General features: G+C 57.2%; 1 protein-coding gene across 2 annotated transcripts in view; it reads left to right on the forward strand.

The window, feature by feature from the left end:
* Positions 1–17,289, forward strand: part of TRAPPC9 (trafficking protein particle complex subunit 9) — a 358,840-nt gene that overhangs the window by 62,273 nt on the left and 279,278 nt on the right. For both annotated transcript variants that reach the window (XM_058668446.1, XM_058668447.1), the window contains 6 exons: positions 1,016–1,161; positions 2,037–2,122; positions 5,814–5,940; positions 9,135–9,267; positions 13,775–13,938; positions 16,820–16,972. In XM_058668446.1, coding sequence (XP_058524429.1) covers positions 1,016–1,161; positions 2,037–2,122; positions 5,814–5,940; positions 9,135–9,267; positions 13,775–13,938; positions 16,820–16,972 — 809 coding nt within the window. The remainder of the gene's footprint in view (positions 1–1,015; positions 1,162–2,036; positions 2,123–5,813; positions 5,941–9,134; positions 9,268–13,774; positions 13,939–16,819; positions 16,973–17,289) is intronic.

Raw genomic sequence — 17,289 nt, forward strand, 5'->3', positions numbered from 1 at the left:
GTCGATCTTTCATCTCCAGGCTGAAGCCAGGAGCCCAGAAGTCCATCTGGTCTCTCATAGGGGTGGCGGGGACCCGTGGACCTGAAGTAGGAAGAGAGCGTCCGGGACTTGAAGCAGGCACTCTGACACGAGCCGCTTTCGTTGCAATTGGTGTCCTCAGTGCTGTGCCTGAGTGCTCCCACACAGTGTCACGGGAGGCGTCCTCAGTGCTGTTCCTGAGTGCCCCCACACAGTGTCATGGGGAGTCCTCACTGAGTGCCCCCACAGTGTCACGGGGGGTCCTCACTGAGTGCCCCCACACAGTGTCACGGGGGGTCCTCACTGAGTGCCCCCACACAGTGTCACGGGAGGCATCCTCACTGCTGTGCCTGAGTGCCCACCCTCCTCCCCGTCCCTCCTACCGTGTCCTAAGGGGAGGACAGACCCAGCAGTGTGCATAGCTGAGCTGCCATCTTGCTAGGTCAGACCTCGAGTGCCTGATGTCAGAGCCCGCGTCTCCCGCTGTCCCTGTGGGATTCTGGGCTGTGTGCTGAACCTCCTTGTTTGCTCAGCTGTTAATGTGGAGATCATATGAAGTGCCCAGGCTACGCTGGTGGCCATGGTGCTTTAGTGAGGTTGCACAGGTGAAGTGGGGGCACGGTGCCCCCGTGCCCAGACCCCACAGTTCTTGGTTCTTGGGGTGTGTGTGTATCTGAACTGAACCTACCTTGGTAGTCAGGGTAAAGTTCAGGTGGCATTGGCAGGAAACGGCTGTGCTGTTGGCCTTCTGGAGCCCAGGACAGTCCACTGGCATGGGCAGCCTGGCCATGGGGAGGGGGAACGTGGCTGTACACCCCCCGGGGGAGTTCCTGGGACTGGCCTGGGTCGGTGCACCTTGCGCTCGGCTCCTTCGACTTGCTACCGACCTTGAGTGCTGCTTCTCCCTTAGCCTGTTGCTTGTGTTCTTTGAATTCCTTGCGGAGAGGCCAGTCTGACCCACAGGGTCACTGAAGCCTGTGTCTGTTTGCCATGACAGGCGCGTGAAGCTGCTGAACTTGCCTGCCAGCCTGCGGCCCCAGAAGATGAAGAGCTTGCTGGGTCAGAACGTGTCGGCCAGGAGTCCCTTCATCTACTCGCCCATCATCGCTCACAACCGCGGAGAAGAGCGTGGCAACAAGATAGGTCAGCCCTGTGGCCCTGCCTGCTGCCCCACGGTGTGCCCACCTTGTGCCAGGTGCCAGAGCGGGGTTCTGGGCTGGCCACACGTGTCTGTGCTTCTGCTGAAGCTTGTTGAGGTTTTGCTGTGTCTATCTGGCAGTCGCCCACAGGCCTGAATTTTAGAAATTTTCTCGCGAGGCTTCCGGGAACCAGCAGGGTCTGCTCTGCTCATCGAGACTTGCTGTAGGCATCCCAGGAGGGGTTCTTGGCCATAGCCTGCGCTGACCTCCCACCCAGGGTGGGGCTGTGTCCACGTGATGTTGGAGAGATGAGGAACAGAACCCTTGTACTCTTGAAATCACATCTCTTTTGACTCCTGTCCTGGCCTGCAGCTGCCCTTGTCCTAGCCCCTGACCCAGCGCTCAGGGTGCCCTGTTGCCTGCCCTGGCCTATGCCCAAGGGCCGAGGGTCTTGGGCCCAAGTCAGGCTCCCATCTTCCCCAGCTGGACTGCTGCTGACCAGGGGGTGGTTTGGATGGAGAAGCCACAGTCCTAGGGGGCATGGGACTTCCATACTCTGGGCCTTTTGTGAGCAGCCTCAGTACCACCTTCCTGCCTGGCCAGCCTCTGGACCATGGACTGTTGTGCACTTTAAGTGGACGGAGTGTAGCTCTGTGAGGCGGCATTGGGCATGCTGCATGGGCACAGCCCGCAGAAGGGGAGGGCCCCAGGGTGGCAGCAGTGCCTCGCTCTGCCTGGTGTCACAGAAAGCACACCTGACTGTGAGCTGCCCGTCCCAGCATGACCCTGGTGCTGCCCGTGCCTCTGGGAAGCCCTGCAGCTCCGTGGCAGTGCAGCTGCACCTGCTGATCTCAGGGTTCTTGTGTGTGTGTCATCTAGATTTCCAGTGGGTGCAAGGAGACGTGTGTGAAGTTCAGCTGATGGTTTACAACCCCATGCCATTTGAGCTTCGGGTCGAGAATATGGTATGTACTGCTGGCACCGCCCTGCCACCCTCGTCTTTTTTGCACAGAAATCTGCAAACTTATGGTTAGAATATATGTCTTCCCGCGGGAGATGGTGATTCTTTGACACCTGTTTTGTCCCGGGTGGACAGCTTCTCGGGAAGCTTCCTGCTTGGTAGTTGTCCAGGACCAGCAGAAGCCTTGGGGACTGGGGCGACTGACTATGACCTTGCAAGTTGCCGATGTGGAATTCATAGGAGATTGTTAGAGACGACCCGCGGATCCAGGTGCAGGGGCAGTGTAAGAGAGGCGGAGCATTGCGCCCGGGCCTGTGCTTGCTGGGGAACTCATGCCACCACCAGGCTCTTCCCGCTGGCATCTTGCTGAGGGCCACACCCAGCACCAGGCTGCAGGTGGTTCAGGTCCTGTCCCTCAAGTGCCTGGAGGTGCATGGCGCCCGGCTAGGGGAGTCAGCCCTGAGGGCAGGGCTAACCCACAGGGTGCTGCTGCAGTGTGTCACGAGCCATGACTATTGTCGAACACTTCTGAAGGTGTCTCCCCAAACTCCAGCCAGGCCCTGGAGGCTGAGCTTGCATTCAGCATGCAGTCCTGGGAATCCCTGAGTACTGCGCTTTTTCTGCTCGTGTTGCATGAAGATGGACGGGCCCCAACGTGTGGCATGGCCAGGCCTCTGTCATGGTTGTTGCTCCGCTCCTTAGGGTGAGAATTTACCCCAGCGTGGTTCAAGTGTCAGATGTCGGCTGCTGTTGCTTGCGTTTTCTTTAGTTTTAAAAACAGCACGCATTTTCACCTGGTTTGAATGTACTTAGGGTTAGATGTGGTATATTATAAAACATCAGGATGAGTTGAAGACTCAAACAAGAAGAAAAGCAGCAGGTGGATGTTGGCTTGCACAGGCTGAACATTCATCAGATGCACCTGTGGTCAGTGGGCGGTCAGTGGGCGGTCAGTGGGCGGTCAGTGGGCAGTCAGTTGGCGGTCAGTGGGCGGTCAGTGGGCGATCAGTGGGCGGTCAGTGGGCGGTCAGTGGGCGATCAGTGGGCGGTCAGTGGGCGGTCAGTGGGCGATCAGTGGGCAGTCAGTGGGCGGTCAGTGGGCGGTCAGTGGGCGGTCAGTGGGCAGTCAGTTGGTCAGTGGGCGGTCAGTGGGCAGTCAGTGGGTGGTCAGTGGGCAGTCAGTGGGCGGTCAGTGGGTGGTCACTGGGCAGTCAGTGGGCAGTCAGTGGGCGGTCAGTGGGCGGTCAGTGGGCAGCCTGAGCTTCACCATCTCTGCCCTTCCAGCCACACCTGCTCCATGCCATGAGGGCAGCAGGAGTGCTTGCTGTTCCCAGGTGTCTGTGCTGCTGGCCTTTGCTGTGGACAGATGTAGCATGGTGTGCATGTGGTCCACACACCCATGCATGTACACTGCACACACATGCATGTACACTGCACACACATGCATAACCCAAGCTCACGCTGAGAGCTGCGCATGGGGTCTGTCCTGCCCTGTAAGCTCACACCGAGAGCTGTCTGTTGGGTCTGTCCTGCTCTGAGCTCACACTGACCTGCCTGTTGGTTCTATCCTGCCCTTCTGAGCTCATGCCGACCTGCCTGTAGGGTCTGTTTTGCTCTCCTGCATACCTTTGTCCTTTCCTCCCAGGGTGAGGACTCAGGCTCCAAGCAGCATCAGCACATTCACTCATGCATCTTGTCCCCTCACAGAGCTAAGGTGTTTTTAAAAAATACTTATTTAGGGCCTAGTGCCATAGCCTAGTGGCTAAAGTCCTCGCCTTACACGTGTCGGGATCTCATATGGACACTGGTTCGTATCCTCATTGCCCCACTTCACAGCCAGCTCCCTGCCTGTGGCCTGGAAAAGCAGTTGAGGATGGCCCAAAGCCTTGGGACTCTGTACCTGTGTGGGAGACCCAGAGAAAGCTCCTGGCTCCTGGCTTCGGATCAGCTCAGCTCTAGCCATTGCAGCTACTTGGAGAATGAAACAGCAGATGGAAGATCTTCCTCTCTGTCTCTCCTCCTCTCTGTAAATCTGACTATACAATAAAAAATAAATACATTTTTGAAAGAATTAGAGATCTTCTATTTGCTGCTTCACTGCCCAAGTGTCTGCACTGGCCAGGGCTGAGGCGGGTGGAAGGCAGGATTCCCACCTGAGTCTCCCGGGTGGATGGCATGGGCCTGGGCACTTGGACCACCTTCCACTGTTTCCTTAGGCACATTGGCAGGGAGCTGAATCCGAAGTGGAGCAGCTGGGACTCAAACTCGCGCCCATAAGGGATGCTGGTGTCTCAGCCAGTGGCTTTGCCTGCTGTGCCACATGCTGGCCCCTAGATCTGAGTAAGGATTTTCTTTTGTTGATACCGTAATCTCAGCATTGTGGAACTGATGACGTTTTGCACACCATTCATTTGATTCACGCCAAGGACACGTTCCTCGTGTCTTGTTTTTCATTTTGTTTCCTGCACTGTTTGCAGTGACGTTGTGGCTCCTAGTTCACTGGCAAGCTTGGGATCCGGTTACAGTTAGAAATGAGTCTGTAATTTATGGGTACACTGCAGGGCTGTCAGCTGGTGAGACCTTCCCAGACCTGATTTATAACTGAAGTGATTTGGGGCCTGCATTGTGGCTTGGCAGATGAAGCTACCGCCTGCGATGCTGGATACCACAGGAGGCTGTGTGGGCCGGCTCCCTCCCTGCTCGTGGCCAGGGAAAGCGTAGAAGATGCAGCAAGCACTTGGGCCTGACTGCGCATGTGGGCGACCTGGGAAGGTGGCAAAGCGGATCAGAATCCAGGGCCCTGACCATGTCCACCTGTCAGTCACATGGTACACTTTCTGCAGCTTCTCTCTGGGTTCTCCTCCTCCTTCTTCTTTTTTTTTTAATTTTTATAGAGATTTATTTATTTTCATTGGAAAGGCAGACCTACAGAGGGAAGGAGAGTCAGAGAAATATCTTCCATCTGCTGGTTCACTCCCAAGTGGCTGTAATGGCTGCAGCGAGCCAATCCAGAGCCAGGAGCCTCTTAGCGTCTCCCATGCAGGTGTAGGATCCCAAGGCGTTGCGTTGTCCTCGATTGCTTTCCCATGCCACAAGCAGGGAGCTGGACAGGAAGTGGGGCAGCCAGAATACGAACCACGCCCATATGAGATCCCAGTACGTGCAAGGCGAGGATTTAGCCACCAGGCTACTGCGCCAGGTCCTTCTTTGTGGGTTTTTTTTTTTTTTTTTAATTGGAAAGCCAGATATACAGAGAGGAGGAGAGACAGAGAGGAAGATCTTCCATCTGATGTTTCACTCCCCAAGTGAGCCGCAACGGGCCGGTACGCGCCAATCCGATGCCGGGAACCAGGAACCTCTTCCGGGTCTCCCACGCAGGTGCAGGGTCCCAAAGCTTTGGGCCGTCCTTGACTGCTTTCCCAGGCCACAAGCAGGGAGCTGGATGGGAAGTGGAGCTGCCAGGATTAGAACCAGCGCCCATATGGGATCCCGGGGCTTTCAAGGCAAGGACTTTAGCTGCTAGGCCACGCCGCCGGGCCCCCTTTGTGGGTTTTAAGAGAAAGCACAGCTCTACACTCTGCGTTTTGGTTTTCATTGGTTCTGGGGGGAGGTTGAGGCTGGGTTACCCTGAGTGTGGAGTTGGGGTCCCCTGTGTGGGCTGTGTCTGTTCACGCTGCCCTGGGGCCTGGCTGCAGGGCCTGCTCACCAGCGGTGTGGAGTTTGAGTCACTGCCTGCTGCGCTGTCCCTTCCCGCTGAGTCCGGCCTATACCCAGTGACACTTGTCGGAGTCCCACGCACGACTGGAACGATTACGGTGAATGGTAAGTGGGCGCTGCTGAGGGGCTGCGGGCCCTTGTCCCGTGCCTGGGGCCTGGAGATGCTTGCTGAGTGGAGGGTGGATGTGGCTTCCTGCTGAGGGGCTGCGGGCCCTTGTCCCGTGCCTGGGGCCTGGAGATGCTTGCTGAGTGGAGGGTGGATGTGGCTTCCTGCTGGGGGGCTGCGGGCCCTTGTCCCGTGCCTGGGGCCTGGAGATGCTTGCTGAGTGGAGGGTGGATGTGGCTTCCTGCTGGGGGGCTGCGGGCCCTTGTCCCGTGCCTGGGGCCTGGAGATGCTTGCTGAGTGGAGGGTGGATGTGGCTTCCTGCTGGGGGGCTGCGGGCCCTTGTCCCGTGCCTGGGGCCTGGAGATGCTTGCTGAGTGGAGGGTGGATGTGGCTTCCTGCTGAGGGGCTGCGGGCCCTTGTCCCGTGCCTGGGGCCTGGAGATGCTTGCTGAGTGGAGGGTGGATGTGGCTTCCTGCTGGGGGGCTGGCGTTCCCCTGTGCACTGACCCTCATGGGCACACCTCCCTCGTCTGCCACTTCCTCTAGCCAGTCTTCCAGTGGCCAGTGGCCCAGCTGCTGCCTCCACAGCATGAACCTCGCCGATGGCAGCATGTCCTCTTGGGCAGACTGCTTGCCCGTTGGGCCTCTTGGGACAGGTGGCTGTGCCTCTGGAGTCCCTGTGTCCCCTCTGTGCCCGAGTTCAGCCCTTAGGCCTCTGCCAGAGCCCGTCATTGATGTCACGGGCAGTGGGTTTTCTGCCCAAGAGGGGACTGGTTGTCTGGTGTTCTTGTTGCCGGCTGCCCGGTTGAGACGAGGAGCTCTGTTCTCCGGCCATCCCTTCCAGGTTGCTGCCGTGCCCCTGGCCTTCCCTCCTTGGTCTCTGGGCTTGTGCAGGAGCTGCCATGCAGCTCCACCCTCAGACAGGCGCTCCTCGTGTGGCGCTTCTTCCCCTCCACGACTCTCAGGGCCTCGCCTGCAGTGATGGCATCAGCAGCGCCCCAGGACTGCTGACCACTCTGGGGGTTGGATGTCCCTGCACTTCGCAGCCATGCTCCCGCTGTCCACTGGGCAGGGCACGTTGTGTGGGACAGTTCCCTCTCTGAAGGTGTCACTGTCCAGCAGCTTCCTTCACCTTGTTCTCGAGGGTCACCATCCCTCCTCACTGTGGGTTTCTTATGCTCACTGATCTTGCTCAACTCTTCATGCCATTAGCCACTCCCATTGGGCACTTCCTGTCTGCCAGGTCCGGAGCCCGCTTGTGCTTGGTCTGGGAAGCATCCTGCCGCTCTCCCTGCCTCTGGATGGCGTGCCCTTGCGTCTCTCAGGTGGCAGCTGAGTGGCTGGCCTGCTTGCAGGCCGGCTTTATCCCTTGGTTGTGTCCGTGTTGTCCAGGCTGTTCCGCTGCCCCGTGCCACCTGGCCTCGTGCGGCTCCGCGGTGGCCTCCAGCTGGGCTGTGTTTTGGTCCTCTGCCTGTGCTCTCCTGTATGTACCCCCAAACCTGGAAGGCTCGCCTCCTTTCCTCTTGCCTCAGCTGCCCATGTTGGCTTAGGGCCTGGGGTGCCATGCCTTTCTCTGCCAGCTGTGCAGTGGATTCTTTGTCCACTGTATCCCTGGTGGCCCTGTGTGTCTTAGCCAGCTGTACTCAGTGCCCAGTGTGGAGCCTTACACTGAGTAGGCCGTCTGTGTGCATCTGCTGGCCGGGAAAACAAGTATCCCCTGGAAAATATCCCTTTCAGGCCTGGGAGGCAGATGTGATCACGGGGTGGCTGTGTCACTGCCAGTGCCGAGAGGGAGCCGAGCACCCATGTCGGGGACTTGGAGTGGGGGCAGACTCCCAGAATGCAGATGGCCCTGAGCTGGGAAGGTTGGTTATCCAGCTGAATGGGACTGCGAGGGAAGGGGAGAAGAAATGGGGGAAGAGAGGGTGAGATTGCCCAGCAGTCTGGGGACAGGGCAGTCAGAGTGGGTGGTGCCCAGGGGCCACCCCAAGGTAACAGGGGGGCTGCAGACTGGTATAGTCCCCCATGGGGCTCCCAGGAGACCGAGGCGGGGCAGCAGGAGACCAAGGCAGGGCAGCAGGAGACCAAGGTGGGGCTGGGGAGCAGTGAGAAAGCTTAGGGAGGAGTAGCTGGGCCTGAAGGGCTTGTGCCAGTGGCATGTCACGGCCCTGGGTTGGTTTGCACAGGAGTGGCTGTGGTCTCGGCAGCACAGTCCCTGAGAGCGGTCAGTGTTGCTTGTTGGTATGCTATGGGCACCTGCCTGGTGGGCTGACCGTGTCCAAGTGTGTGGACCTCCAGTCTTTTTTGTCAGACTCGGTGCTTGCAAGTTATTTTCAGCAAGGATTAGGAAAGTGTTGGCTCTAATTAGGAATTATAAAATAGTGGTTGTTCACAGACAGGACCTGCATTGGGTTCCTTAAAACAGGAAGGTGCCGGGGTCCCTAGTGCCAGGGGTGTGAGTTTCTGGGAAGACAGCGTGTGCCCGGGTGTTTGCAGCAGCACACCTTGAGTGGCAGGAGTGGGGGGTAGTTGAGGCCGAGGAGGGGCAGGTGCTCTGGAAGGGATGTATTTGCTAGGCGGGGACATCGGGCCACTGAGTTTGGTTTCTTTTTGTTGCACTATGTGTGAATGCTGTCAACAACAGTGAGCGAATCCTCCAAAGGCATTCTGGGACTTCAGTAGTCTCAAGTGCTTTGTCTTACCTCAGCTGACAGTGCGCACACACACGTCAGGTGGACTTGCCCCATCACGAAGCTGCTGCAGGGCCAATGATTGGCTCTTGAGCTTTCATCTCAACAGAAGGTTCTGGAGCATTTCTCAGATGCTCACTAAATTGCACCCTGTCTTGGGAAGGAATATGATCTGTTGTCTTGTCTGTGGAGAGGGCTGTGTCTGAGAGGCAAGTGGGTGCAGGGTGGAGACGCGGAGTATGGGTGGGATTGGCCTTGTGGCAGGGGAGGGGAGGAGGTGCAGGTACTGTTGTCAGATCCCGTCTCAGAGGAGCCCCTGAGGGACCCTGGGGTGGGTGAGGGAGCTGCAGCCGGGCACCCCACAAGTGCTGGGGCAGACACCAGGACCCAGGTCTTGTGAAGGGTTGCCCTTGCTGCTGGTCACGGGATTTCAGCCATGGTCGCAAGGGTGGCCGCGGGGCCCAAAGTGCTGCCAGGAATCCTGACTTCTGCATTGTGTCCCAGGTTACCACACCACCGTCTTCGGCGTTGTCAGCAACTGCTTGCTGGACCACCTGCCAGCCATAAAGACCAGTGGCTCTACTGTGGAAGTCATCCCCGCCCTGCCCAGGCTGCAGATCAGCACCTCCCTGCCCAGGTAAGGGGGCCAAGGGGCGGGCAGGAGGCAGCCCTGGGGAGCCTTGCACCCTGCGGTACACTGGCTCCAAGGTGGTCCACAGGAGCAGGGTCTCGCGGGAGGTGGGGCCGTGTTGTCTGCTCTGGCCAATCACAGTCAGAGGCCTCCTGACCGAGACCAGGACCCAGAGTGAACCTAGACGTCCTGGCAGACGAGATTGGGCACGTTCATGGTGGTATGGCCTTAGTAACCTAGACGTCCTGAAAGAGCCAGGCCCTCAGAGCATCCCAGAAACACATTACGCTCTCTTACAGAATTGCTTCATTTTGCTTACTTATTTTGAAGTCAGAGAGAGAGAGAGGACGCACACATAGATCTTCCATCTGCTGGTTCACTCCCCAGATGGCTGCAGCAGCCAGTGCTGGGCTAGGCTGAAACCAGTAGCCAGGAGCTTCCTGTGGATGTCCCACATGAGTGTGGGGCCTGAGGACTTGAGGCATCTTTTGCTGTTTTTTTTCCAGACCATTAGCAGGGAGCTAGCTGGGTCAGAAGTGGAGCAGCCAGGACACGAACCTGTGCTGCGATATTCCATTTCACAGGCAGCAGCTTTACTTGCTGCACATGATGCTGGCCCCAGTTGTTTTCTATTTGGGATTTTTAGCACTACAGTGGAGTGTGAAGGAGAAAGGGTGGTGGCCGTCAGAGGCCCAGGGGTGGTCAGTCACAGGGAGTGTGAAGGACAAAGGGGGGTGGCCGTCAGAGGCCCAGGGGTGGTCAGTGGAAACACTCAGGTGCTTCCAGCTGCTTACCTGCATACAGTGTGACTTTGTGAAATCACACTAGTAAGCTTTTCCTCCCTCTTACAGTGTCTTCAAAAAGATTTCATCTTTAATTTTTTTTTTTCTAAAGGACACTCTTAAGAAACCTCCACATTACATAACTGGAATTTGGGGTCATCTCAGCTGTTGCCATGAGGGGTGACACTTCACAGACATCGTTTGCTTGTTTTTCTCTGGTGTGTTTGGGGTTGTCTGAAAGGTTGTAAGCTCTTCAGCATGTCTGATGCATACTTGTTCGCTGCTGGGCTGGGTGCCTAGCTGAGCTGTGAGCTGAGTGTTGTTGGGCTCTGACCTAAAGGCCAGAACCAGTACTGTGTTCTGTTCTTGCAGCCCTGCCAGGGCCCTGTGCTGGAAGAGCTGTCGGGGAGGTGGGATTCCTTCCTGACGCAATGCTGAGAATGCTGGCGGGACTGGGAGGAGATGTTGACGGGCACAGTGGTCAGGAGCAGAGAGTGCTGTGAGGAACGCAGCAGAATGCGATACAGATTAACACATAGCAGTCACAGGCCTGACGGTGAGCCCAGAGGGCCGAGCCTGTAAGGTCACAGGCCTGACGGCGAGTCCAGAGGGCCGAGCCTATGAGGTCACAGGCCTGACGGCGAGCCCAGAGGGCCAGGAGGGCCGAGCCTGTGAGGTCATGGGCCTGACGGTGAGCCCAGAGGGCCGAGCCTGTGAGGTCACAGGCCTGATGGTGAGCCCAGGGGGCTGAGCCTGTGAGGTCATGGGCCTGATGGTGAGCTCAGAGGGCCAGGAGGGCCGAGCCTGTGAGGTCACGAGCCTGATGGTGAGTCCAGAGGGCCAGGAGAGCTGAGCCCATGAGCAGGGTGGGCCCAGCTTGAGAGGGTGGGGCTGTGGTGTTGCCACACTGGCATCCCACATGGGTGCTAGTTTGAGTTCTGAGCACTGTCTTCCCAACTTTCTTACTATGGGGGAGATGGTCGAGGTGTTGGCCTCTGCACCCTCGAGGCAGGCCTGGAAGGAACTCTGGCTTTGGATTGGCCCAGCTGTTGCATTGCAGCCTTTTGGGAAGTGACCTTCTGGGTGGGATCTCCTTCTCTTGGTCTCTGTCTCTCTCTGTAACTCTGACTTTCCAGTACATCTTAAAAAAAGGGAAGGCAAGTGAGAGTTCTTATGGCCTTGAATTAGGCAAAGGTTTCTGTGACGTGTCAACAGCAGCATGATCCACACAGTAGGACACTGATGGATGGAGCGTCATCCGAGTTAAGAGCCTTGGTGTTTCCAGAGAAACCATTAAGAAAATGGATAGTTCACAGGTTGCAGGGAAACATTTGTACAGCATGTCTGATGAAGAGCTGCTGTTTAGCTCCCAAGCCCTGTGATAAAGAAGGCAAACAACTTCATTAAAAAGTTGGCATAGCCTGGGGCATCTCTCTCCCCACGAAAGACGTACCCAGAGCTGCCGAGCCACCCGGAAGGGAGTGTGATGTGTCAGTCTTTGTGGTGCTGGCACCAGGCAAGATCCCTGCTCACGCTTGACAGGGTGGCTCTCGGCACAAGATAGGCAGAAGCCAGCCTGCTCTGTGCAGCCAGAAGTGGAGCAGTGCGGCAGGCTCGGGGCACCCTGGCAGCACCTTCAGGTTTGCCAAACGCCTAGGCAGTCGGGCATCTGCACGAGACCGCTGAGAACACACACGGCAACTCAAAGACGTATACGTGATTGTTCAGGCCTGAGTCCTCGCAGCTTGAGCCCTGATGGCGCTGTCACCTGGTGGGTGGCTGAGCAAAAATGGGTGGTGCGTTTCACCTGGGCTGCCACTGAGACTTGTGAACGACCAGAGCCCTGGTGTAAACACCAAATGTGGCCTGTGTGCACCCGTGGTCCGCTCAGTGGTGTAGGCGAGCAGAGCCCCCACAGGCAGTGTCCCCATGTACATCCAGGGTCCGCTCAGTGGTGTAGGCGAGCAGGGCCCCCATAGGCAGTGTCCCCATGTACACCCGTGGTCTGCTCAGTGGTGTAGGCAAGCAGGGCCCCCATAGGCATTGTCCCCATGTACACCCGGGGTCTGCTCAGTGGTGTAGGCGAGCAGAGCCCCCACAGGCATTGTCCCCATGTACACCCGTGGTCTGCTCAGTGGTGTAGGCGAGCAGGGCCCCACAGGCAATGTCCCCATGTACACCCGGGGTCCGCTCAGTGGTGTAGGCGAGTAGGGCCCCCACAGGCAGTGTCCCCATGTACACCCGGGGTCTGCTCAGTGCTGTAGGCGAGCAGTCCCTGGCACAGGCAGTGTCCCCATGTACACCCCTGGTCAGCTCAGTGGTGTAGGCAAGCAGGGCCCCGCAGGCAGTGTCCCCATGTACACCCGGGGTCCGCTCAGTGGTGTAGGCAAGCAGGGCCCCCACAGGCAGTGTCCCCATGTACACCCGTGGTCCACTCAGTGGTGTAGGCAAGCAGGGCCCCATAGGCAGTGTCCCCATGTACACCCGGGGTCTGCTCAGTGGTGTAGGCAAGCAGGGCCCCGCAGGCAGTGTCCCCATGTACACCCGGGGTCTGCTCAGTGCTGTAGGCGAGCAGTCCCTGGCACAGGCAGTGTCCCCATGTACACCCCTGGTCAGCTCAGTGGTGTAGGCAAGCAGTCCCTGGCACAGGCTGCGGCAGTGGGTGCAGGAGGTCGGTGTCTTATTGACAAGTGTGTACAGTGTACCTGTTTTTCTAGTGTGACCTCTTCTGAAACAAGTGTTAATTGCTGTCAGTGGGCTATGAAGGTCCCTGTGGCTCAGGCAGCCCAGCCAGTCCTGGGGCTCTGAAATGACTTGGAGGGGCTCCCCGTGTGTGGGACGTGAGAACCAGAGGAGGGGTGGAGACCCTGGCTTTGGGGCACAGGAAGGCTCGCCATTTGGGGAGTGAACCAGCAGGTAGGATCTCCTCTCTGTCTCCTGGCCGAGTTTCGTTTACTTCTCATACCTTTTCCCAGAGTGCATGTGGCTGTCAGCAGCCTGTGTGTGAGAGGGGCTGTGCACTGTCCGTGGCCAGGGTCACACGAGGAGGACACACATCCGCTTTCCTTTCCTGGCCAAGGAAAGACGCTGAAGAGATATGTATCTGTACACACACACACACACACACACACACACGTATATAAGGATTTATTTATTTAAAAGGCAGAGTTACAGGGAAAGAGGGAGGGAGAGGGGGAGATCTTCTGTCCACTGGTTCACTTCCCAAATAGCCACAAAGATCAGGCCTGGGCTAGGCTGAAGCCAGGAGTTTCTTCTGGGTCTCCCATGTGGGTTCAGGGTCCCAAGGACTTGGACCAGCCTCCACTGCTTTCCCAGGCATGTTAGCAGGGAGCTGGCTGGGGAGTAGGGCAGCTGGGTCTTCAGCTGGCTCCCATATGGGACATTGGTGTTTGGAGGTGGTGGCTTGATGCACTACACCACTGCGTGGCTCCCATGAAAGATGTTTAATGCATGGACATTCACCTTGACTTGCCGCAGTATTGTTTTCTTGGAATTTGGTAGGATGTAAAAGTGCCTCTTCCAGGAGCCTGCAGTGGGATGTGTGGCGTGACTGTCTCCTAGTGCCCAGTCTGTGTTCAGTGTGGCTCGGTTCCTGAGTTCCAGGTTCAGTGCCGAGATTCCCTAGCCCATGTTTTTGAAGTGCCACACGTGTCTGTACCTGGTATGAGGAGCTTACCTGACGCTGTGGAATTCCTCCCTCTGACGTTTAGATCCGCGCATGCACTGCAGCCCTCGTCTGGGGACGAAATCTCCACCAACGTGTCTGTGCAGCTGTTCAACGGGGAGAGCCAGCAGCTCGTGGTCACCTTGGAGAATGTTGGCCTGGAGCCCCTGGAGAAGCTGGAGGTCAGCTCCAAGCTGCTACCCACCAAGGGTAGGTGCAGAGGGTGGCTTGGGCCCCAGGGAGGCTGGTGTGCGAGGTGGCCTGCTCTTAGAGCCCCTGTTCCAAGAGCCTCCGGCTGCCTCTTCTCCCGGCCTAGTGCACTCCCAGTGGGAGGGATATGAGTCACACGCTGCACGCTGCAGGCCCACGACTCGGCCCTTGACATGCCTGGTGCCCATCTGCTGGATCTGAACAGGGGCGTTGAGTGGAGGCCTGGGAAATGGGAGCAGGTTGATGCCAGGGTGCCTGTAGCCCAGGGATCTTCCTGTCTTGGCCCCGGAAGGCAGGGAGTGTGTTGCCAATCCCTTGGACCATCTAGTGTAGCCCCTGGTCACTGGACCTGTGTAGGGGGACTCTAATTTAGGAGCTGTGTGTCCAGCCTGCTGTGTTCCCCCTCTACCCCCATGCAGAATTGTTCTGTGTAACATGAGGGTACTTGGTGTTGTGGGTGCTCTTGAGCCATGTTGGCCGAATGGGGGATTTTGTTGTGTCAGTTGGAGGGGACACTGCTAAGTGGCATTCAGAAGCAAAGCCAGGCTATTTCATGAAGTAAGAGAAAGCACACAGGCCCATGAGCCAGATAGGAAGAACGAGTGAGAGAGCTGGGTAAGCCTCTCCTGCTGCCGGCAGGGAGTGCAATGAGCCCTGCATGTAAGCAGCGTTTAGCCCCTTCTGTGGAAGTCTCTAGAAAAGTAGGTTCAGACCGAGTCATTCCCCCACCCCCACCCAGCACCACCAGATCTCGACTGGAAATGCCGGGGCAGACAGGTGTTCTAGCTTCTGGGAGTTTCTTGCACATTGGATGTTTTCACAGACGCCCCTGATTGCTAGCAAGCTTCACGGTTTGGAGTTGCAAGGTTTGGACTGGGGGCGGCTCATGTGGGTGCCCTCCCTGTGCTGATGGGAAAAAAAATCCGAAAGGTTGGTGAAGTTCCCTGGAGGCAGAGGCTGGGCAGCGGGGGAAGCCAAGGAGAATTTGCCTCCCCAGGGAGTTTGGTACCAGCAGATGAGTGTGGAGTGTGCCAGCAGGATTCGATGGCCTGTACTCCCTTCCTAACTGGAGTGGCAGAGGGCAGCCTGCTCAGGAAGTGGCCTCTGCCCTGCCCCTGCTTGGGCCTGGGAAGGCTGTCAGCCACACCTTCCTTTCCCTCCCCGGCCTTGGCATCCTTCCCCCTGTGGTGGCTGCTCATGCCAACATGAACCAACATAGAAGCAAGGGCAGGTACCCCAAGCAGAATAGAATCGGAAGAAAAGTTTATTTTGGTCCAAACTTTTCTTTTGAAATCCATGCATACAAGGATGATCTTCCAGCAGTTCATGAAAATGTATTTTATGAAAATCTATGCGTGGATTTAAAAGAATTTTACACAAAAATAACCTGTGTCTTGAAGCCCATGTCCCAGTCTTTAGGAGTTCACCAAGAAGGCAGGCTCAGGAGAGCAGGCCTGTCTCCCTTGTTGGTGGAGTGCACAGAACAGATGAATGTCTTTTAGTTTTATTTTTTAAGATTTATTTTATTTGTATTGGAAAGGAAGATATATAGAGAAGGAGAGACAGAGAGAAAGATCTTCCATCCAATGATTCACTCCCCAAGTGGCTGCAATGGCCGGAGCTGAGCCAATCCGAAGCCAGGAGCTGGGAGCTAGGAGCTTCTTCCAGGTCTCCCACATGGGTACAGGCTCCCAAGGCTTTGGGCTGTCCTCGACTACCTTCCCAGGCTACAGGCAGGGGGCTGGATGGGAAGCAGGGCCACCAGAACTAGAACTGGCACTCATGTGGGATCCCGGTGCATGCAAGGCAAGGACTTTAGCCAGTAGGCTGCTGCTCTGGGCCCAAAATCTGTTTGTTTTTATTTGAAAGGCAGATTATACAGAGAGAAGGAGAGACAGAGGGAGAGGGCTCACATCTCTGGTCCAATCCCCATATGCTGCAATGGCCAGGACTGAGCCAATCTGAATCCAGGGGCCAGGGGTCTGGCGATGGCCCCCAACGAGCAGGGCCTCCTTGGCTTTCTGTTGCTAGCATATCCCAGTCATCCCATTCCCAAGCAGATCTGGCAGAAACAAAGTGGGACGTACTGAAATCCATGCAGTACATCAATAGCATGAGTGTCTGGGTCATGAGAGGGTCATGGTGGCAGCTGTGGTTCCAGAGGGAGGGCATCAGGGTCTGTTCTGGCATGGGCATGGCATCCAGAGCTGGTCCCCTGGGGCAGGTTCAGTTGCAGAGCTGCAGTGCAGGCTAGAGAGCTGGTCTCACCAGGCCTGGGCAGTGGTGTACCCTCTGGGGGTGACTGCCAGCAGACGTTCATATCTGCATGTCCTCAGGCCACATGGGAGATGACGGATGCCCAGGCCAGTGTGGGAGGGCAGCTAGGAGTGTGCCAGAAGAACATGTCGAACATAGTGCCTGTCTGGAATCCCCTGCTCTTAGCCCATCCTGGCTCCCCTCCTCCCCAAGTGTTGCTTTGCCTGGCCTTCTGGGAAGCCCTCTGGCTGTAGAGTAGGGCTACGTCGTGCGGCTGGGGAGCCACAACCTGCCTGCCCACATGTGAGTGGCATGGGCCGCTCTGCTCAGGACTGGGACCTCATCAGCGAGCCCATTGCACTGGCTCACAGCCTGCTGCTTGGCGGGAGACAATGGATGATGTGGCTGGAGGCCGGACTCGTACCCTCCCTCCTCCTCATGCCTCTCTGCCCCGTCTGCTTCAGAATTTTCCCTGGAACATCAACCTATGACATCCTAAGTGCATCTCATCCCATCCATATTTTCTGAGCCTTGCGTCAGAATTTTCTGGCAGAGTTGGTCCACATACCATCGTGCCTCATCACCACTGCCACCATCCATGTTGTCATTAATTTTATCGTTGCAGAGAAGTTGTATGGTGACTTCCTGAGCTGGAAGCTGGAAGAAACCCTGGCCCAATTCCCGCTGCAGCCTGGGCAGGCGGCCACCTTCACCGTCATGGTCAAAGTGAGCCTGGACTTCTCCTGCCAGGAGAGTCTCCTGCAGGACCTGAGTGACGGTGAGTGTCCCCGTGCTGCTGATGTGCTCCTGGCTCAGCAGGCTGCCCACCACCCTGGCTGCTTGTGAGCACAGGGCCTCACTCAGGCAGGCCAGGAAGTAACAAACGCATTTGGTGCTCACCTGCCAGGCGGGTGTCCTAAGTGAGTGGGGCAGGGGGGAGGGGAGGTGGGGAGGAGGGTTTGGCGTTGCCTGGGACACGGCCAGGGGCTGGAGTTTGTCCTCAGCTCCTTCTCCCCATCCTCTCCTTATGACTATCTTAGACACATAGAACCACAATCTGCTGTGGGGAAAGCGCTTGCTTAGGGTCAGTGCTGT

This window comes from Ochotona princeps, chromosome 9, assembly GCF_030435755.1.
Source record: "Ochotona princeps isolate mOchPri1 chromosome 9, mOchPri1.hap1, whole genome shotgun sequence".
NCBI classification, from domain to species: domain Eukaryota; kingdom Metazoa; phylum Chordata; class Mammalia; order Lagomorpha; family Ochotonidae; genus Ochotona; species Ochotona princeps.